The sequence below is a fragment of the Lipotes vexillifer genome, unplaced genomic scaffold, assembly GCF_000442215.2.
Source record: "Lipotes vexillifer unplaced genomic scaffold, Lipotes_vexillifer_v1.1 scaffold1578, whole genome shotgun sequence".
Classification (NCBI taxonomy): domain Eukaryota; kingdom Metazoa; phylum Chordata; class Mammalia; order Artiodactyla; family Lipotidae; genus Lipotes; species Lipotes vexillifer.
In genome coordinates, this window is record NW_006782730.1 from 93,640 (window position 1) to 117,933 (window position 24,294).

Below are 24,294 nucleotides of genomic sequence, written 5' to 3' on the forward strand. Positions count from 1 at the left end.
GGGAAAGAGGGTTAAAGTAGCTTAAGGCTCCCCAGAGCTCTGCCTGGTGGTCTGACATTGGGAAATTTTACCTACTGTATTCTTTAGAGCCTCTTTTGTTTTGTTTTCCTAAACTTTCCCTTTAGAGTTGCTGTTGGAGCTGACACAGAATTCATTACATTCCTGGGGGAGCTCTAAGAACTGGCCACTCTGAAGTGAAATACTGGTGTTGGATTTCCGGGGCTTGCACCAAGAGCGCAGGAGGTTGTAATGATGGATAGCTGTTGGAATAGTCTTTTTCTCCCTGGCCACTGCAGAGGGAGTCGTCGCTCTGCAGTAGGAAGAGAGATGGTTGCTTTGATCCCCACATCTGCAGTGTGACTCAAGAAAGAACCTACTGCAGCAGTCCCCTTACGGAAAGATGTGACACAGTCTCCAACAGGCCATCAGGGGTTCCTGCAAGATTCATTCCCCCTTAGGAGAGGCAGGAAAGGCCGACTGTGCAATGCGTAACTACCATTTACTGAGCCACAGTGGTAAGCCATCTTTGTGCTGGGTGCTTTATGACTGTTACCGCCTTTACCTTCACAGCAACTCTACGCAGATGCTACAGCCCCATTTTACACAGGAGAAAACTGAGACACAAAGAGACTGGGTATTTTATCCAAGGTTTCTCAGTATGGAAATTGCTGAGTTGGAATCAAATCCAATCATCTGACTCCATGCTCTTTCCACTATATCTGAATGCAGATGGTCTCCTGTCCTAGGACTTGGACACAGTTGCCGCTGGAGAAGCTTCTCCTTCACTGTAGACCGTGAGGGGTTAGAGAAATGAGAGCACAATAGACTATTACAGTTGAAGTCACTCAGAACACCCTCAGGAAAACTTCTTTGTTTTACAAACTGGAAAATGAAATTTAAGGAGTTAAGATTCTTTTTTAAAACAATATTTGTACAGTGCTTTAAACACAACTTTTATGGGCTGAATTATCTCCCCAAAATTTGTATCTTGAAGCCATAATACCCAATATCTCAGAATGTGACTACATTTGGACAGAGGGTCTTTAAAAAGGTAATTCTGTTACAATGAGGTTTTTAGGGTGGACCCTAATCCAATACGACGGATGTCCTTTTAAGAAGAGGAAATCTGAACACAGACAGATACAGAGGGAAGGTCACATGAAGACACAGAGCGAAGCAGCCACCTAAAAGTCAAGGAGAGAGGCCTCAGAAGAAATCAACCCTGCCAATACGTTGATCTCAGACTTCTAGCCTCCAGGACTATGAGGAAATAAATTTCTGCTGTTTAAACCACCCAGTCTGTGGTACTTTGTTATGGCAGCCCTAGCAAACTAATACAACTGTTTCCACTTCTGTTATGTCCTTAAAATAATTCTGTAAGGGAAATTGATAGCATTATTATTATTATTTTTACTGATACAGAAAACGTGGCCTGGAAAGAAAAAGCAAAGGCACTTGGGAGTTCCAAAAACATTTAGGTTAGTTTTTATCAAGCAGGAAGGTTATATGATGTCAGAGAACATACCTTTATTCTAAAGGTGGTTCTTTCTCCTTTCTGAGGCTACAGTGAGCAAAATATCTTTAGAGTAGAATCACAGAATATTACAGAGTGCTTTTTGAGATTATCCTCTCATTTTATAGATGAATAAATAGAGGCCCAAAGAGAGTTTTTTGTGTGTCTCTTGTACCAGGATTTACTCCTTCCTGAAATGCAATTGAGGGGACTAGAAATCAACAAGTAATTGGCAGCAGTACAGCTGATTAGTTGTAGTACAGCTCTTAGGCACTTAGCTGTAAACAGAATGGCCTTAATGTTTTCTTTACTTAAAAAAGAAACACGAAAATCAAAATGTTATTCTTGTGTCATGATAAAAATTCTTTGTCTATTCCCTCCGATTCACAAATAGCACAAGGGTTTATAAGATCTTGACAGAACCCACAGGATCATTTTTTAAAATGCTTTAATCTTCTATTGTGATTTTTTTCTGTTACGTCCAGTACCTGGCACCACTTTAACCACACAAAGCAAGAGAGCTGTTAAAAGGCTAGAACGCTTGTCGTACAGATCAGTGGTTCTCAAATCTTGGTCTCTAGACCAGCAGTATCAGCAACACCTGGGAACTTGTCAAAAATGCAGATTTTCCTGTGTCCCACCCAATTTAATTATGATCTTTGGGGGTGAGGGTGCTGTTTTAACAAGTCATCTAGGAGATTCTGTTGCATACTAAACTGTGAAAGCCACTGATAAAGATTATTCACAGAAAACCAGGTTTGCACGAAAATCAGGCAATAGTTTTCCACATTGAGGCAACATGAAAATATGCAACATTAAAAATGTTATTTCCTAATAGATCCAATGCTCTCTTTTCAAATTTGATAGGATGAGCAAACCTCATCAATGTCTCTGCTATTAGCCCTATGATTAATTGCCTACTATGGGCCTAGCCCTTCACATGCATCAACTCATTTAATCTTCACAGCAACTCCACATGAGAAGTGTTCTTATCTCTCTTTTTATAGATGAGGAAACAGAGGTTCTCGGGTCATAAAACTGCCTCGTTTACACAGCTAGTAAATGACAAGCCAGGACTTAAAGTCAGCTCAATTTTAATGCCAAAGCCCAGACTTTTTTTCTTTATGCCCATTTAGGGTCATCAGATTTAGCAAATATAAATACAGGATGCCCAGTTAAATTCAAATTTCAGCTAAACAACACATTTTTTTTTAGTATAAGGATGTGCCATGCAATATTTGGGACATATCAACAAAGTATCTATTGTTTGTCTGAAATTCAATTTACCTAGGTATCTTGTATTTAATCGGGCAACCCTATCCCATTGTTTCCTTCAGTCTGCTTTCCAACCAGTTGAAGAAAAAGAATCTTCCCTGAGGGTCATTAAGACTAAACTGGAGCCTGGTTCTCACTCCAGAAGCTGCATTTTAACACAATGCCCAAGTGATTTATATGAACACTACTGTTCAAGAAGCAATGAACTAGAATGTTACAGTCCAAAATGATTTTGATCTAGAGCTAGGGACCACATTCAGAACCCCCTCTAGACCTGAGATTCTATGATTCTATCAGAAAAGATGATGTGAGGTAAGTTAGCAGTTTACTTTTTTTTTTTTTGCTTTTATTTGAAATACTGATATAAATCTATACAAGGCAATGAGAAATGTTGAAAAGTCAATAAATGTTTCATTTACAGAATTATCATTATTGATTAAGTTTTTGAGGGTAGGGGTAACATTGAGAAGAATTTCATAATTATTAAAGTATCACCAAAAATGCCTTTAATATTGGATTTCAAATCTCTCATTCAAGTAACTAATAGGGGGGTCACAGCAGAAGCAAGGCTACTCATTTACAAATAAGAATACATTCTTTAGCCATCAAATATGAGACACAAAGGGAGAAAAATAATTTCCCAAATGATACTTTTACACACTCAATCATAGCTTATTAAACACCTGGGGGAAGTAAAAGTCCTTCTCCCATTGTGACAGACATACACAATTTGTGTAAGATGCCATAACATTCTTTCATGCAACACTGTAAATGAGTTTTTGGAGGAATCAGCCTCAAGCTCCCTAAGACAAGAATGGCATCCAACAGCTCCTACTACTGTGCCTATAGAAATCATTATAGCTCAAATAAATGTATGAATTAAACACATATTAATTTCCTATGTGCTGGGTTTGTGCTGGGTTTGGAGGATGGGCTTACATGTAAGAAAAAGGGGACAGGAAAATCCAGGTATGTGCAACGATTCAGAGGAATTCAAGCAATGACACTGTCTAGGCCAGGACCTTGAAATGGAGAGAGACCTGGTAGTATGTGTGCATAGGAGGTGGTGAAAAGGGGTTGGATATAAGGCCAGGAAAGCAGGCTGGGGGGGGTCTTATCAGAAAATCTGTGCAGTCTCCAATCTTGAGCTGGTTGTCATTGACCCATATCTATCTTCAATTAAGCAAAAGTAATATATTTCCATCTGTTTGGTTTTATGTAACAGAGTTTTTCGGCTTTAATAAATATTTATCTGATATATTATTTTGCTCTTTGACATTAATTCACACCTGGCTTAGAAGAAAGTACTTTATTAAATATTAACTATGGCACTTAAGAAGTTTTGGATCTAAATTATTAGAATATCAAGCAAATATATACCAACCTCTCTTTATGTTTGGCCCACAGAGGTTCCCATTATGAAAAGAGTTTTAGTGATTTATTGTTTCTCAGATCCTCCGGTGCTATTTTTCACAAATTCCTATAAGCAGTCTACAAATTAGATACTGAACAAATGTATGTTGCCCTATTCCACTGAGTCTACAAGGTTATTAAAATGTCTACTTATTCCTAAAACACTAATCCAGGCTCAAGCACTTGAATAAGAATCTCTCGGGGACCTGTCTCTCCTTTGTGCCGGGGGAAGCGCCTACAAGTGGAGTATGAGTCTGCATGCGTGCCTGTCTGGAAGGAATAGACAGTAGCTTATGCTAAGTCATGGGGGAGTTCTTCAGTTGTTTTGTGCTGTGCTGCCAGAACTTTTCAACACCAGTGGAGTCTTCTGTGTCTTAATCACTGTCTGAAGGAGTTCAAGACTATCTTAAGAGACATGGGGGGTTGGGGGGAGCTAGAGACAAATCATACCATCTGACTCTCCTTCCTCTACCAGGTTATTGACCATAATAGTGCCCCACTCTGGGCTGAGGCCTCGACTAGATACTTAACATTTTGTCATTTTTTTTCCCTTACAAACCTACATAATATGTGAATATTATGAATATGTGAAATTCACATATTTTGAATATGTGAAGCATGTGATTTCAATATGTGAAATCTCCACTTGACAGAGGAAAACATAAACCCAAGGTCAGTGAATGGCAAGGGGTGTCTAACCCAGATATGTCTAAGTCGAAAAGTATGTTCTGTGTTCACCAAGATGCACTACTTCCCTACCCCGTGTAAAATGTGGTTTAAAAAAGTCAATAGCCAAAGAGGGAAGAGATATGGGAACATATATATATGTATAACTGACTCACTCTGTTATAAAGCAGAAACTAACACACCATTGTAAAGCAATTATACCCCAATAAAGATGTTAAAAAAAAAAAAAAAAAAAACGAAAGTAGCAGTGGTATCACTACAAACCTTTTCCATATAAACTTAATATGGCTTTGTGAAGTCAGAAATTTACTTATAATTTTCTACTCTAAGAAGAAAAACAGTTCCTTAGTATCTAAATAATTATTTAGTTTATGTCTCCCAAGACATAAATTTTGTAAAACTGTAGTGGAGACTTTGCAAGGCTACAAAGCTACTAAAACCTACAAATGAATACAGCACATTTAAGCAATTAACTAGGGAAAAAACAGTAATGATCAAAAACAAGTTATCTGCATTTATTTAAAAATTTTTGGTTTTGGAAAAAGAATGCTACAAAAAGAAATTACACTCATTTTCTTTTAGTAAATTTAAGTTTTACAATTAATTGATACTGAAAATGATGGTCCCAACTATATACTCAGTAAAAGAAGATGACTAATATTTTTGAGAAACCAAATTAATGTCAGAAGTTGATTATTAAATGCAAGTAAGAACATGTTAATTTTTCAAAAGTTCCTTGTGTACTGAACATCTCTATTCAGGTTATGAGCCTATAAACTATGAAATGGTGTAATATTTCATGAATGCAATATTACTTCAAAATTAAAATGCTATTATTGTTTTAGTCTATATATATAATAAATATTAACAATATATTTAACTATTTCAATTATTTCTTATAAATGGGAGAATATATTTCAAGAATCAAACAGATATAAGCTGCAGCATCTGTTTTAATGGGAAGTGGAAAGAGCGTTCCAGGCATAAAAAGAACATGAAAGCCCTAAAGGAGGAAGGAAAATGGGCATGTGAAAAACTAAAAGAAAGCTTGTGAGACTGAGAAATAGAGAACAAAGGGGAGAGTGGCATAAAAGGTGTATATTTACATGTTGATGGGAAGAAACAAAGTAAAAGACACAGGATGAAGATATGAGAGACAGAAATATAAACAAGATAAGAAAATGGGATCCAGAGTACAGGTGATGTGAGAGGCACCTCTATGAAGCAGAAATTAAGGGCATCCGCCTTAGTTGGTATGTGGGGTGAGAGGGTAACGTTAATGGAAAGTGGAGAGTCTAAAACAGTCATTTCAGAGAATGGAAAAAAGAAAGTTTGCCAGAGAAACATAAAAATTTTGAGGAATACTGAGGAACTGGTTAAGATTAGTCATCACATGGAAGCTTCCCAAAGAAATTTTAACACTTTAAAAATTCCTTTTTCAATATAAATTGCTTCACAAATTGTCAAATGATTTAAAATGTAATTATTTAACAAAATTAGAATAAACTGCTTGGTTCTATTGAAGAAAGGGGGGTAGCAAGCACTCCAGACCATGACTACTGCTTGCTAGCTGAGTAATCTACAGCTAATTTCTTAACCTTTCCAGACCTTTGTTTCCATAACTATAAAAAGTGGATAATTATATCTTCCTCACATATTTGTCACTTTGACTGAGATAACAAATGTAAAGTGACTAACACAAAATCCTGGCAGAGAAGAGGCATTCAATAAAGGTTAGTTTCATCCTTAATTCCCAAACTGCCTGCTGACACAGCTGGATGACACCTCTGACTTGTTGCTTTCTAAGAGGAAAAGGAAAGAGGCTCCAAAACACAGGCTCTTTCCACTAAAACATCCAGCTTCCCAAGAACATTATCTCAGGGACATCATTACTGATAAGGGTTCAATCTCCTCAGCTCTGCAAAGCCAGAAACCTGACTTTGTGAAAATAACGCAGAGCACCCAGGTCTGAGGGAGACAGACACACATGACTAAATTCAGAAATAAATGATGCTATAAACACGAATATCAGTTTACACATGATAAATATTGTAAAAATTGTGAAATGAACCAGAATGTTAATATTGGCAAATAGGTACATTTTCTCCCTTTCGGAAAATTATGGAGGAAGCCAAATTATACTCAGAAGGTTACGTTATACCTATGGAATTTAACAAGACTAAGGAATTGGGAAATATTAATGGCTAATGTCAACAAACTATGATAAAATAATATATACAGCCTTACAAAGAGACAGTATTCCCATCCACTGAGCAGAATCTACCTTCCTCTAAACCACCCTGAAACACAACAAAATTAAAGCTCCCTGGTTCTACGCAGACCATTTCACACCTACCCATGTAGACACACAATATTTTAGATTTTTTTCTTCTTTACCTTTCTAACTTAATTTCATTGATTACATATAGGCCATTGGCTAAACAACAACAGTCACCAACTTAAATAATCTTTTGCCTAACTTTAGAGTCTGAAAATATAACAACACTATCAATATTTAGGGAATATTAGTTCCTTAAAAGTTTAACAGTTTAATTTCACTATGAGTTAAAAACTGAAGCAAAGTCATATTTGACAACTATTAAAATGTACACATGGGACTTCCCTGGTGGCACAGTGGTTAAGAATCTGCCTGCCAATTCAGGGGACACAAGTTCGATCCCTGATCTGGGAAGATCCCACCTGCCGCGGAGCACCTAGTGCTCCACAACTACTGAGCACGCGTGCCACAACTACTGAAGCCCGCGCACCTAGAGCACGTGCTCCACAAAAAGAGAAGCCACCGCAATGAGAAGCACGCACAGCACAACAAAGAGTAGCCCCCACTCGCCGCACTAGAGAAAGCCTGCGCGCAGCAGCGAAGACCCAACACAGCCAAATAAAATAAAATAAATAAATTTATATTTAAAAAATGTACACAAAATAGCAACATACCTAAAATAAATTTGCTTAGGAACAACTATCCTAGAAAATATTTTCCCACTTTAAATATATGAGAATACAATAAAAAATAAGCCTTTAAAGGTAACCATTTCTTTGTGTTAAAATCCCCCATCTCTATTAAAAATAGTATTTTAGTTCTACAAACTGTGATATTGTTTCCTTTCTGCCATTATTAGTTTTCATTTCCATGACTCTAAAATACAGTGAATTATTAAGAATTGCATAAATTAAAGATATATGCATACATATACAGAGCAATAAAAACTTCACAGGTAAAAAAACACTAAACAGTATTTATAAAGTTTTAAATCTCTAATGTAGTGATACTAGGAACATTAGACAAATACAAAAATCTTGTGATACTGCACTTTCTGAAATGTTACTTGTTTCCTTTCCTGCAACTAAATGAGCTGGGCTAAAGCCATTTTCTATAGAAATATTCATGTTAATTCAAAACTGACTTGGAATTCCTTAAATATTTCTTTGAGAATAAAGTATCCTCTATTATTTGATGTAGACAAGTATCTTATTTTTAAACAGTATAAGCATTTTATCTTCACAGTGAGACTGCGAGTTAAAACATGATTGGCAGCAGGTAAAACTAAACTCTAGTGTTAGAATAAAAGCTACCTTTGGGAAAGAAGGAGAGAGAAGTGATTGTGAGAGGGAGTGAAGAGACTCCAGGAATGCTGGTAACGTCCTATTTCTTGACCTGGGTTTTAATTTCACAGGTGTGTTCACACTGCGATATTTCATTCTACGTGTATGTCTATAATTTGTTCACTTTCCATTATATATATGATAATCAACTTTAAAAATTCATTCAAAACAGTAACTGACATTCAGTTATTTTTAATTACAACAGTTAAGAACTTAAAGTCAAATAAATACCTTCCTGATTCAGAGACTACTTAAAGAACTGAATAGTTATAAAATTGTTTTTGTCCAATACAAATGCACAAAATGAAATTCCTGGTTTAAAGAATAAGAATTTTAAAATGGATACTAACAATGGTATTTGGGTCCAGTACAAATGGAGAAAATATCTGGGTGCAATACAAATGTAGAAAAACTGAGATTTATATCTAATTTGTTGATTCTACTACATCAAGACCTCTAGGTTTCTTGTAATTCAGAAAATTAAGCATCAGGAAAGTGATATCTTAGGAGAAATCTCGAGTCAATTTCTAAAAAAAAAATTCTGGCACAGTGATTATTCAGGGTGCAAGGTTCTGGGGTTAGAGTACTTAATGTTTGCCAGACTACATCATTTATTGGAATGTGTGATCTTCGACCAATTATTTAAGCTCTCAGTTTCCCCATTTGTAAAATGGAAATAGCAGTAATACCATCCTTACTGGGTTTCTGAAAAGCTTAAATGTGTACCAGTGACTTGGACAAAGGAAGCCTATGCAACATCTGTTAACTATCTATCTACATAAACACATTATATTAAAATATATTTCATATTATACACATTTTACATTAGAAATCTTAGAATCCATTTTCAGTAGAATTAAGTAAATATGTATTTTAAAATTTTTCCTTGTACTAATTTTATGCCCTACTCTCCAATTCAAATTGTAGACATAGTTCTTCAGTGATAAAATAAGGATACACATTAGTTTTTTCAACACAAAATCAAATGTTCATCTGTATTATGACACATTTTTCACATTAAAAAAAGTGACATTATTTGTATTACCTGAGTCTCCACACCCTGCTCCAGGAGGCGCTTAGCTTGATTTTCCACTTCAAGTCGAGCTCTCGCAACAAAAAGTAGATCATTTTCTATTACTTCTATTCCAGCAAGATCTATTCCTTGAGAAAGATAATCTGTCAAAAAAATTACACACATTTAAATATTTCAATATTGAATAAATATCAAGGTATCAAAACATCATGTCTAACTTCTTTGAAATATTACAGAATTGCTGTTGAACACTACTCCCTTTCAAAATCTGTATTTTAAAAAACATAGTTACCCAAACATTTTCTACTTAATAAGTAACTTTACTCTGGAGCAAAAAGTTCCAACATTACAGAGTTGGTAAAGCAAGAGTAGAATTATGATTATTGTAAATTCAAAATAATGTCAACAAGTTACCAAAAAAGTGTGCCACATTTAATATAAATATAAAGATCCTGATGATCTTAGAAATTTCTCAAGTTGCAGGACAGTTTTAAAAATTATTCTATAATAACAAAACTTTTGAAACAAATGTCCACCACTTGGACAATGATAAATTAATGATGAAAAAATTTTAGCATGCTACCACTTTACATGATCACACAACAGACCTAATTTACTTACTTCCATTGAAGGATTTTCATATGACTGAATGAAAAAAATTACACAAAGAACTTAACTCCATTTATAGAATTACATATAAAATATGATTATATACTATATAATTCTATAAACTTTATTTTCTATAAGTAGAATTATAGAATTTAGTTTACAGAATTATAACTCTATTCATAGAATTATACATATTCTACTTAGAGAATTATACACACAGAGCAAGAAGTGTGAAAAGGTATCCACCAAGAAGTTAACAACAGTTGTCTCTGCACATTTAGATTTTGAGAAATTTATTTATTTAATGGCTTAATCTTAGACATATCTGAGGTAACTAAAATGCTACAAATGAAGGTCAAGGTTTCATTGTGCACCTTAGACACAGTTCTAAAAGACGTATTTTCTATTTTAACAAGAAAAATTGTTTCTATAAAACAAAAATGATTTAGATAGAAGATGACTGTTTTCCAGTTACTCAACAGAATATCAAGTGTGTTTTTCACTATATTCTCTAATTAGAATTTTAAGTCTTAAAATATATCCCTAGCACTTGCATACTGTCATATTTTTCTTCAGCTGGGTCACAACGCACTGCCTAGGTGAAACTACATTAAAGCATCCAGTACAATGCTAACTAGCCACTTAGCCCTCAAATATCTGCTGACTGCACACAGTATAGTTAGTTCTACACTAGAGGACAGAAGGAAACAATGTAAAGGGCATCTAATAGTGGTTATTGCCAACTGTCCTTCAACCATAAGCATTTTTAAATGTGTCTATCTAAAGGGACTTATAGCTTTCTACAGTGGAAAGAGTACTGAAAATGCCTTTAAATCATTTGAGTTTACATTCAGCCTCATAATTTACTCACTAGGTGATCATAATCATGTGATATACCCTGAGTCTCAATTTTTTTATCTGTAAAATGACAATAATTTATAATTCACACCCTACATAACTCTTATCATCAGAATCAAAATAAATTCATGAACACCAAAGTACTTTATACACCAATCTATCATGTATATGTAGGGTGGATTATAATCCAGAGAAAATCTTTTTAATCTGCTTTTTAAATTTTACTTTTCAGAAAATTTTGAGAAAATTATGTTTAACCTAAGTTGTGGTAATGATCAAGAGCTAAACTGACATTTCTCTGAAGACATACACATGGCCAACAGGCACATGAAAAGATGTTCAACACCACTAATTATTAAAGAAATGCAAATCAGCACCACAATGAGGTATCACCTCACACCAGTCAGAATAGATATCATCAAAAAGTCTACAAATAATAAAGGCTGGAGAGGGTGTGGACAAAAGGGAACCCTCCTACACTGTTGGTGGGAATGTAAATTGGTGCAGCCACTATGAAGAACCGTATGGATATTACTTAAAAAGCTAAAAACAGACTCACCATATGACACAGCAATTCCACTCCTGGGCATATATCTGGAAAAAACTCTAATTCAAAAAGATAGATGCACCCCAATGTTCAGAGAAGCACTATTTACAATAGCCAAGACATGGAAGCAACCTAAAGGTCCGTCAACAGATGAATGGATAAAGAAGATGTGGTATACATAAACAATTTCAGCCATAAAAAAGAAATAATGCCATTTGCAGTAACATGGATGGACCTAGAGATTATCATACTAAGTGAAATAAGTCACACAGAGAAAGACAAATATCACATGGTATCACTTACATGTGGAATCTAAAAACAAGATACAAATGAACTTACTTCCAAAACAAAAATAGACTCACAGACATAGAAAACAAACTTATGGTTACCAAAGGGAAAAGTGGGGGGATAAATTAGGAATTTGGGATTAATAGATACACACTACTGCATATAAAATAGACAAAAAGATGCTACTGTATAGTGCAGGAAACTACATTCAGTATCTTGTAATAACCTATAATGGAAAAGAAACTGAAAAAGAATATATATATATATTTGTGTGTGTATAACTGAATCACTATGCTGTACACCTGAACCACTGTAAATCAACTATACTCCAATAAAATGTTTAATACAATTAAATTTAAAAATTAAAAAAAATTTTCAAGAGTATGGGTAAGATAAACAAATTTTTTTTTTTTGGTCAAATGTACTCCATTTTGAAATTTAAGATACTAAAAGATACATTCTGATTTCCCCCACCTTCACTGTCCTGGTCTCAAATTACTAAAAGTTTAGAATAAACTTCTTACACTTTGCCCCAAGCAGTCACTTGATCTCAGTGATTGATTACTGCATTATTTCCTAGGATTGCCCTTTTTTTTCCCTTTAGTCTTCAAACTAAACCTCAATGGCATAAAAATTATTTATAACTAAAATACATGGGCTTCCCTGGTGGTGCAGTGGTTGAGAATCGCCTGCCAATGCAGTGGACAAGGGTTCGAGCCCTGGTCCGGGAAGATCCCACATGCCGCGGAGCAACTAAGCCCATGCGCCACAACTACTGAGCCCGCATTCTAGAGCCCACAAGCCACAGCTACTGAAGCCCGCACGCCTAGAGCCCGTGCTCCACAACAAGAGAAGCCACCGCAATGAGAAGCCCGTGCACCGCAACGAAGAGTAGCCCCAGCTCACCGCTACTAGAGAAAAGCCTGTGGGCAGCAACGAAGACCCAACGCAGCCAAAAATAAATAAATACATTTATTAAAAATAAAATAAATAAATAAATAAAATTAAAAATTACATGCCAATCATTTTCATAGGCTTTCAATGTTCTAGTTGTTACTACACATGGCTACCGGAACAAACGTTCTCATCATATTCCTCTCCCATTCATGGAATCTACTGCTTCCTGTTGACTAATGTTATCTCCTTCCACAAATCCTCCTTTGTGATACAAATTCCCCTTAAGATTTCAAAATCCTCACTGCCTCTTCCTTTACTAGCATCCTCCTCTATTTAGAAAAAAACAAAAAGAAGAGTAATTATAGTGTGCTAAGTAACTCAGCTATGCATTTACTTTTCACAATAATGTTAGCACTACATTATTCATTTGGGATAAAAGAGATGAGGGAAGAGTACAGGTGTGAAGTTGGGATGGTGCTGGAAGTTGGAAGAAATGAAGGAGACTAAATCTTCATGCTTCAAAGCGGGAAGCCAAAGAAGTTAAAAATTACGAATTGGAAATACAGGCAGGTGATTCAGAGCTATGGAGCTAAATATCAAAAGAATCAGCAAATATGTTGAAAATGGTGGCCTTTAGGGAAAAGTAAACAGGGCAGAAAAAAGGGCAGGGACCTGCTATTTTTAACAATAAACTTTGGATAACTACTTGAATATGTTATACATGCATACTTTCATAACAAATAAAACCAAATTAAAGAGTACATGGGAAGTCAAAATAATAATATAAAAATTAAAATAAGGTGGCTAACTAATAAAAAATTTGTATCCTCTAAATCAATGATTCTCTTTCTAAAATAAGTAATATTTTAAAAGAAGAAAAAAGTGAATATATCTGGAAAGATATTTTCTACAATGTTAATTGTAACAGTAAATACATACATACATATAAATATATGTATGTGTACATGTATGTATATGTGTATGTTATGTATATGTTGTATGTGTGTGTGTGTGTGTGTGTGTGTGTGTGTGTGTATATATATATATATATATATATAAAAACATTGTAAATGAGAAGAAAACACTTTAGAAATCAATTTGGATAACCTAATAAGATTTCATATGAATATCCCCATGACCAAAATATGCCACTCCTAGGCACATAACTCAGAGAAATTCTCATATTTGTATACTGGAAGACGTATACAAGAATGTTCATAAAAGCATTCTAAAAAACAAAACAAAGCTGTGTATAACTGAAATGACCATCAACTGGAGAACAGATAAACAAAAATATATTCCTTCAAAATACTACTACAGAAGAGTAAAAACAATGGCAAGTATACACATCAATAATGATGTCTCTCAATAACAATGTTAAGGAAGAAGAACAAGTTTCAGAAGAATACACACAGCAAGAGGTAATTTATATTAAGACATGTATAATTAAACAATATATTATTTAGGGACATACAAACAATAACAACATTTAGAAAAGTTATAGAGATAGGCGATACAACAGGCTTATAATATTCTAAAACTTAAACTTGGTAGGTAGTATTTGTAGTTTACACATGTTAAAAATGTTTCTGCATTTTTATATTTTTCCATTAAATATTAAATAAGTATGAACCAATGGCACAGATTATAGTATTATAAACAAGGACATTACAAGAGTTATAACTGTGTTTCACGTGCTCAAAACAGAAAAGACTAAACATGTTAGTAAAGACATGGGTAATAAAGTAAGGTACAAATCGAACTTCTAGAGATAAGAAATACAAATGCTAGATGGGACTAATGGCATATGAGCCACTGTAGGAAAAACAGAATATGCTGTCTAATGAAAAAGAGTTTCATGCTAGGATTATTAACTGGTAACTGAATAAAGGCTTTTCCTTTCCTTTTAAAAATATCATGCTCATTTTTGAAAATCAGAAAAATACTTCAAAGAAGGGAAATTATATAACCCACAACACAGAGGCAACAACTGCCAAGTGGATTATTGGAATATATGTGAATATGTCTGACAAATTTGTGAGTCTTCAAATTCTCAAGTACTTCCAAAACAGCATATATCCTCCCTCTAGATATTTATGTGAGAAAGAGCAGAAAAAGCAAAAATTGACATACAGGGACTGGGCAGCTGGCTACACTGAAGAAAGTGACTCCCTCCTACACACCGACTTTGCAAAGAGCACAATGCAGATAAGTGCCTCAGAGAAATTTCAAGCAACCTTGAGATATTCCTAAAATACTCAAAATCTTGTTTGTATCCACTATATTCCTTTAAATTCTTAACCTACTTTTAAAACTACCCACGAGTTATTTTATGTTTTTATCTGTAATTATACTTATTTACAATGTCTTCTTTATTAACAATGTTATAAGCATTCACCCATACTATGATAGTACTTATAAATGTTTTTGACAGTATTTCATCAAATAAATGAACAAAAATTACTTAACCATCTGCCTAAATGGAATAATTATTTATCATAAATACATATAAGAATTTTAAATATCTATAATTATTTCCTTGGGAAACAAAGCAGAATTACCTGATCAAAGTAACAATTTTAAGCTTACTGATACAAATTATCAAACTACTTTTCAAAATGACTATACTACTTTAAACATTTTCCTAATAATCTATGGGAGTTACTTAACCATGGATAGCACTGGATGTTATTCCTGTATTAAATATTTTATACACTGCTAGAAGAAGTATGTTCTTATGGAGGGTCTGACATGAATTTTTAAATGATGAGGCTGAATAACTTTTACTATCTGTATCTCCTTTTGATAATCTCTACATCATTTTTACTCCCTATCACTTTTATATCACTTTGTATTAATTATATGATAATATTCACTGTTTACCTATCATATTTGCTATGAGTATTTTCCAAGTCTGTTGGTTTGTTCATTTTTAGTTATTTATTTATACATTACTTACTAAGGCCATTTCCAGAATACAGTCATACAATTATATTATCTAAAAGCTCCACATCTGATTTTTCTACACAGCCCTGATTATTTAGAAACTTCAGACTAAAGCCTGTCTTTTACAAAAGCAAACAGCAAAATGTAAGTCTGTGATGTATAAAGGGCTATCTGGCAAACTGATGAATAATAATCTGGAGAGCAAAGCTGTCATTGTAGAATCCATTCAACAAAAAGTTTACCTTAAATCAAAATAAATAATATTGTAAGATCAGGGCTTATCACAACGACTACATTTTAACTTGCTCTGCAACATTAATCTTCCTTGCCACCTTATCATATGTTTTATAAAAACACAGTTCCTAGACAATACAGAGCTCAATAACAAATGTAAATGAAGACAAAACAAACCACCACCACAAAACATCACCCAACAACACGGATGCCACAGGGTTACAATATTGATAAAATTAATTCACCAGTCAATGAGATCTAAGTGTCCAGTTACTGAAGGTATCATCATCACCACCATCACAGAAACAACATCATCATCATCACAGAATACTTATTTGTTATTTGTAACAAATGGCTAAGTCTAAGAGGGTTATTTTAAAAATTCCCCTCCCCGTTCATCATTACAAAGAAAACACAAAACTGTTTCACTAAAGAAACCTTAGAAAACACATAAAGTTAGAGAAAAAGTAAAAGTCAAAAACCCCAAGAAAACTTCAATAATGACAACTACATATATACATACTGATTTTCATTTCCTTATTCTAGGTGTAAAATGTTTGTTTATATTTGACATACTTTAATCATATTCAAGTAGATATCTTGAATCTGAAGAGAAAACAGCCTATAGGAAAAACTCTCTTCAAGAAAAATGTTTCTGTAAAATTGCAGTGCTTTCAATAATGTATAAAATAAATGAAAACATAATGAAATTATAAAGCAAATTTTTAAAAAAGTAATGTGGAGGGCTTCCCTGGTGGCGCAGTGGTTGGGAGTCCGCCTGCCGATGCAGGGGACACGGGTTCGTGCCCCGGTCTGGGAAGATCCCACATGCCGCGGAGCGGCTGGGCCCGTGAGCCATGGCCGCTGGGCCTGCGCGTCTGGAGCCTGTGCTCCGCAACGGGAGAGGCCACAACAGTGCGAGGCCCACGTACTGCAAAAAAAAAAAAAAAGTAATGTGGAGACTTCGGGGAAGATGGCGGAAGAGTAAGACGCGGAGATCACCTTCCTCCCCACAGATACACCAGAAATACATCTACACGTGGAACAATTCCTACAGAACACCTACTGAACCATGGCAGAAGACCTCAGACCTCCCAAAAGGCAAGAAACTCCCCACGTACCTGAATAGGGCAAAAGAAAAAAGAATAAACAGAGACAAAATGATAGGGACGGCACCTGCACCAGTGGGAGGGAGCTGTGAAGGAGAAAAGGTTTCTGCACACTAGGAGCCCCTTCGGGGCCGGAGACTGCGGGTGGCGGAGCGGGGAGCTTCAGGGCCGCGGAGGAGAGCGCAGCCACAGGGGTGCGGGGGGCAAAGCGGCGAGATTCCCGCTCAGAGGATCGGTGCCGACCGGCACGCACCAGCCCGAGAGGCTTGTCTGCTCACCCGCCGGGGCGGGCAGGGCTGGGAGCTGAGGCTCGGCCTTCGGTCGGAGCACAGGGAGAGGACTGGGGCTGGCGGCGTGAACAAAGCCTGAAGGGGTTAGTGCACCACGGCTGGCCAGGAGGGAGTCTGGGGAAAAGTCTGGACCTGCCGAAGAGGCAGGAGACTTTTTCTTCCCTGTTTACTGGTGCCTGAGGAGAGGGGATTAAGAACGCTGCTTAAAGGAGCTCCAGAGACGGGCGTGAGCCGCGGCTAAAAGCACGTACCCCAGAGACAGACATGAGACGCTAAGGCTGCTGCTGCCGCCACCAAGAAGCCCGTGTGCGAACACAGGTCACTATCCACACCCCCTTCCGGGGAGCCTGTGCAGCCCGCCACTGCCAGGGTCCCGTGATCCAGAGAGAACTCCCCTGGGAAAACGCATGGCACACGCCTCAGGCTGGTGCAACGTCAGGCCGGCCTCTGCCGCCGCAGGCTCGCCCTGCACTCCCTGACCCTCCCTACCACCCGCGCCTGAGTGAGCCAGAGCCTCTGAGGCCCCGAACCAGCGGCTCCTTTAACCCTGTCCTGTCTGAGCAAAGAACAGACACCTTCTGGCGACCTACACGCACAGGCAGGGCCAAATCCGAAGCTGAGACCCTGGGAGCTGTGAGAACAAAGAAGAGAAAGGGAAATCTCTCCCAGCAGCCTCAGAAGCAGCGGATTAAAGCTCCACAATCAACTTGATGTACCCTGCAGCTGTGGACTACATGAATAGACAACAAATCATCCCAAATTAAGGAGGTGGACTTTGAGAGCAAGATTTATTATTTTTTCCCCTTTTCCTTTTTTCTGTGAGTGTGTATGTGTATGCTTCTGTGTGAGATTTTGTCTGTATAGCTTTGCTTCCACCATTTGTCCAAGGGTTCTATCCGTCCGTTTGTTTTTTGTTTTGTTTTCTTTTAATTTTTTTCTTAACAATTACTTTTTATTTTAATAACTTTATTTTATTTTACTTTATCTTCGTTCTTTCTTTCCTTCCTTCCCTCCTTTAGACAACAAATCATCTCAAATTGAGGAGGTGGACTTTAAGAGCAAGATTTATGATTTTTTTCCCCTTTTCCTCTTTTTGTGAGTGTGTATGTGTATGCTTCTGTGTGAGATTTTGTCTGTATAGCTTTGCTTCCACCATTTGTTCCAGGGTGCTATCCATCCGGTTGTGTTTTTTTTCTATTATTTTTTTATTTTAATAACTTTATTATATTTTCTTACTTTTTTTACTTTATCATCTTTCCTTTTTTCCTTCCTTCCCTCCTTCCTTCCTTCCTTCCTCCCTCCCTCCTTTCTCTTTCCTTCCTCCCTCCCTCCCTTCCTCCCTCCCTCCTTTCTTCCTTCCTTTTTCTTTCTTTCCTTCCTTCCTTCCTTCTTCTAATTCTTTCTTTCTACTTTTTCTCCCTTTTCTTCTGAGCCGAGTGGATGAAAGGCTCTTGGTGCTGCAACCAGGAGTTAGTGTTGTGCCTCTGAGGTGGGAGAGCCAACTTCAGGACACTAGTCCACAAGAGACCTCCCAGCTCCACAAAATATAAAATGGCAAAAATCTCCCAGAGATCTCCATCTCAACAGCAGCACCCAGCTTCACTCAACGACCAGCAAGCTACAGTGCTGGACACCCTATGCCAAACAACTAGCAAGACAGGAACACAACCCCACCCATTAGCAGAGAGGCTGCCTAAAATCATAAGTCCACAGACACCCCAAAACACACCACCAGACGTGGACCTGCCCACCAGAAAGACAAGATCCACCCTCATCCACCAGAACACAGGCACTAGTCCCCTCTACCAGGAAGCCTCCACAACCCACTGAACCAACCTTAGCCCCTGGGGACAGACACCAAAACCAACGGGAACTACAAACCTGCAGCCTGCAAAGAGGAGACCCCAAACACAGTAAGATAAGCAAAATGAGAAGACAGAAAAACACACAACACATGAAGGAGCAAGATAACCCAACAGACCTAACAAATGAAGAGGAAATAGGAAGTCTACCTGAAAAAGAATTCAGAATAATGATAGGAAAGATGATCCAAAATCTTGGAAATACAATAGACAAAATGCAAGAAACATTTAACAAGGACCTAGAAGAACTAAAGATGAAACAAACAATGATGAACAACACAATAAATGAAATGAAAAATACTCTCGATGGGATCAATAGCAGAATAACTGAGGCAGAAGAACGGATAAGTGACCTGGAAGATAAAATAGTGAAAATAACTAATGAAGAGCAGAATAAAGAAAAAAGAATGAAAAGAACTGAGGACAGTCTCAGAGACCTCTGGGACAACATTAAACGCACCAGCATTCGAATTATACGGGTTCCAGAAGAGAAAAAGAAAGGGACTGAGAAAATATTTGAAGAGATTATAGTCGAAAACTTCCCTAATATGGGAAAGGAAATACTTAATCAAGTCCAGGAAGCACAGAGAGTCCCATACAGGAAAAATCCAAGGAGAAATATGCCAAGACACATATTAATCAAACTGTCAAAAATTAAATACAAAGAAAACATATTAAAAGCAGCAAGGGAAAAACAACAAATAACACACAAGGGAACCCCCATAAGGTTAACAGCTGATCTTTCAGCAGAAACTCTGCAAGCCAGAAGGGAGTGGCAGAACATACTGAAAGTGATGAAGGAGAAAAACCTGCAAACAAGATTACTCTACCCAGCAAGGATCTCATTCAGATTTGATGGAGAAATTAAAACCTTTAGAGACAACAAAAGCTGAGAGAGTTCAGCACCACCAAACCAGCACTACAACAACTGCTAAAGGAACTTCTCTAGACAAGTAACACAATAGAAGGAAAAGACCTACAATAATGAACCCAAAACAATTTAGAAAATGGGAATAGGAACATACATATCGATAATTACCTTAAATATAAATGGACTAAATGCTCCCACCAAAAGACACAGATTGGCTGAATGGATACAAAAACAAGACCCATATATATGCTGTCTACAAGAGACCCACTTCAGACCTAGAGACACATACAGACTGAAAGTAAGGGGATGGAAAAAGATATTCCATGCAAATGGAAACCAAAAGAAAGCTGGAGTAGCAATTCTCATATCAGACAAAATAGACTTTAAAATAAGGACTATCAGAAGAGACAAAGAAGGACACTACATAATGATTAAGGGATCGATCCAAGAAGAAGATATAACAATTGTAAATATTTATGCACCCAACATAGGAGCACCTCAATACATAAGGCAAATACTAACAGCCATAAAAGGGGAAATCGACAGAAACACATTCATAGTAGGGGAATTTAACACCCCACTTTCACCAATGGACAGATCATCCAAAATGAAAATAAATAAGAAAACCCAAGATTTAAATGATACATTAAACAAGATGGACTTAGCTGATATTTACAGGACATTTCATCCAAAAACAACAGAATACACATTTTTCTCTAGTGCTCATGGAACATTCTCCAGGATAGATCATATCTTGGGTCACAAATCAAGCCTTGGTAAATTTAAGAAAATTGATATTGTATCAAGTATCTTTTCCGACCACAACACTATGAGACTAGATATCAATTACAGGAAAAGATCTGTAAAAAATACAAACACATGGAGGCTAAACAATACACTACTTAATAACGAAGTGATCACTGAAGAAATCAAAGAGGAAATAAAAAAAATACCTAGAAACAAATGACAATGGAGACACGATGACCCAAAATCTATGGGATGCAGCAAAAGCAGTTCTAAGAGGGAAGTTTATAGCAATACAATCCTATCTTAAGAAACAAGAAACGTCTCAAATAAACAACCTAACCTTGCACCTATAGCAACTAGAGAAAGAAAAACAAAAAAAACCCAAAGTTAGCCAAAGGAAAGAAATCATAAAAATCAGATCAGAAATAAATGAAAAAGAAATGAAGGAAACAATAGCAAAGATCAATAAAACTAAAAGCTGGTTCTTTGAGAAGATCAACAAAATTGATAAACCATTAGCCAGACTCATCAAGAAAAAAAGGGAGAGGACTCAAATCAATAGAATTAGAAATGAAAAAGGAGAAGTAACAACTGACACTGCAGAAATACAAAAGATCATGAGAGATTACTACAAGCAACTCTATGCCAATAAAATGGACAACCTGGAAGAAATGGACAAATTCTTAGAAATGCACAACCTGCCAAGACTGAATCAGGAAGAAATAGAAAATATGAACAGACCAATCACAAGCACTGAAATTGAAACTGTGATTAAAAATCTTCCAACAAACAAAAGCCCAGGACCAGATGGCTTCACAGGCGAATTCTATCAAACATTTAGAGAAGAGCTAACACCTATTCTTCTCAAACTCTTCCAAAATATAGCAGAGGGAGGAACACTCCCAAACTCATTCTACGAGGCCACCATCACCTTGATACCAAAACCAGACAAGGATGTCACAAAGAAAGAAAACTACAGGCCAATATCACTGATGAACATAGATGCAAAAATCCTCAACAAAATACTAGCAAACAGAATCCAACAGCACATTAAAAGGATCATACACCATGATCAAGTGGGGTTTATTCCAGGAATGCAAGGATTCTTCAATATACGCAAATCTATCAATGTGATTAACCATATTAACAAATTGAAGGAGAAAAACCATATGATCATCTCAATAGATGCAGAGAAAGCTTTTGACAAAATTCAACACCCATTTATGATAAAAACCCTGCAGAAAGTAGGTGTAGAGGGAACTTTCCTCAATATAATAAAGGCCGTATATGACAAGCCCACAGCCAACATCATCCTCAATGGCGAAAAACTGAAAGCATTTCCACTAAGGTCAGGAACAAGACAAGGTTGCCCACTCTCACCACTCTTATTCAACATAGTTTTGGAAGTTTTAGCCACAGCAATCAGAGAAGAAAAGGAAATAAAAGGAATCCAAATCGGAAAAGAAGAAGTAAAGCTGTCACTGTTTGCAGATGACATGATACTATACATAGAGAATCCTAAAGATGCTACCAGAAAACTACTAGAGCTAATCAATGAATTTGGTAAAGTAGCAGGATACAAAATTAATGCACAGAAATCTCTGGCATTCCTATATACTAACGATGAAAAATCTGAAAGTGAAATCAAGAAAACACTCCCATTTACCATTGCAACAAAAAGAATAAAATATCTAGGAATAAACCTACCTAAGGAGACAAAAGACCTGTATGCAGAAAATTATAAGACACTGATGAAAGAAATTAAAGATGATACAAACAGATGGAGAGATATACCATGTTCTTGGATTGGAAGAATCAACATTGTGAAAATGACTCTACTCCCCAAAGCAATCTATAGATTCAATGCAATCCCTATCAAACTACCACTGGCATTTTTCACAGAACTAGAACAAAAAATTTCACAATTTGTATGGAAACACAAAAGACCCCGAATAGCCAAAGCAATCTTGAGAACAAAAAATGGAGCTGGAGGAATCAGGCTGCCTGACTTCAGACTATACTACAAAGCTACAGTAATCAAGACAGTATGGTACTGGCACAAAAACAGAAAGATAGATCAATGGAATAGGATAGAAAGCCCAGAGATAAACCCATGCACATATGGTCACCTTATCTTTGATAAAGGTGGCAGGAATATACAGTGGAGAAAGGACAGCCCCTTCAATAAGTGGTGCTGGGAAAACTGGACAGGTACATGTAAAAGTATGAGATTAGATCACTCCCTAACACCATACACAAAAATAAGCTCAAAATGGATTAAAGACCTAAATGTAAGGCCAGAAACTATCAAACTCTTAGAGGAAAACATAGGCAGAACACTCTATGACATAAATCACAGCAAGATCCTTCTTGACCCATCTCCTAGAGTAATGGAGATAAAAACAAAAATAAACAAATGGGACCTAATGAAACTTCAAAGCTTTTGCACAGCAAAGGAAACCATAAACAAGACCAAAAGACAGCCCTCAGAATGGGAGAAAATATTTGCAAATGAATCAACTGACAAAGGATTAATCTCTAAAATTTACAGGCAGCTCATGCAGCTCAATAACAAAAAAATAAACAACCCAATCCAAAAATGGGCAGAAGACCTAAATAGACATTTCTCCAAAGAAGATATACAGACTGCCAACAAACACATGAAAGAATGCTCAACATCATTAATCATTAGAGAAATGCAAATCAAAACTACAATGAGATATCATCTCACACCAGTCAGAATGGCCATCATCAAAAAATCTAGAAACAATAAATGCTGGAGAGGGTGTGGAGAAAAGGGAACACTCTTGCACTGCTGGTGGGAATGTGAATTGGTTCAGCCACTATGGAGAACAGTATGGAGGTTCCTTAAAAAACTACAAATAGAACTACCATATGACCCAGCAATCCCACTACTAGGTATATACCCTGAGGAAACCAGAATTCAGAAAGAGTCATGTACCAAAATGTTCATTGCAGCTCTATTTACAATAGCCCGGAGATGGAAACAACCTAAGTGCCCGTCGTCGGATGAATGGATAAAGAAGATGTGGCACATATATACAATGGAATATTACTCAGCCATAAAAAGAAACGAAATTGAGCTATTTGTAATGAGGTGGATAGATCTAGAGTCTGTCATACAGAGTGAAGTAAGTCAGAAAGAGAAGGACAAATACCGTATGCTAACACATATATATGGAATTTAAGAAAAAAAAAATGTTATGAAGAACCTAGGGGTAAAACAGGAATAAAGACAGAGACCTACTGGAGAACAGACTTGAGGATATGGGGAGGGGGAAGGGTGAGGTGTGTTAGGGCGAGAGAGAGACATGGACATATATATACTAACAAACGTAAGGTAGATAGCCAGTGGGAAGCAGCCGCATGGCACAGGGAAACCGGCTCGGTTCTTTGTGGCTGTCTGGAGGGGTGGGATAGGGAGGGTGGGAGGGAGGGAGACAAAGAGGGAAGAGATATGGGAATATATGTAT

General features: G+C 36.6%; 1 protein-coding gene across 1 annotated transcript in view; it reads right to left on the reverse strand.

Moving 5' to 3' along the window:
- The window catches only part of LOC103084041 (conserved oligomeric Golgi complex subunit 5), a gene marked incomplete at its 3' end in the record, with an annotated part of 235,716 nt that overhangs the window by 83,615 nt on the left and 127,807 nt on the right, over nucleotides 1-24,294 (reverse strand). Inside the window, exon 7 of the mRNA XM_007455380.1 lies at nucleotides 9,555-9,685. Coding sequence (XP_007455442.1) covers nucleotides 9,555-9,685 — 131 coding nt within the window. The remainder of the gene's footprint in view (nucleotides 1-9,554; nucleotides 9,686-24,294) is intronic.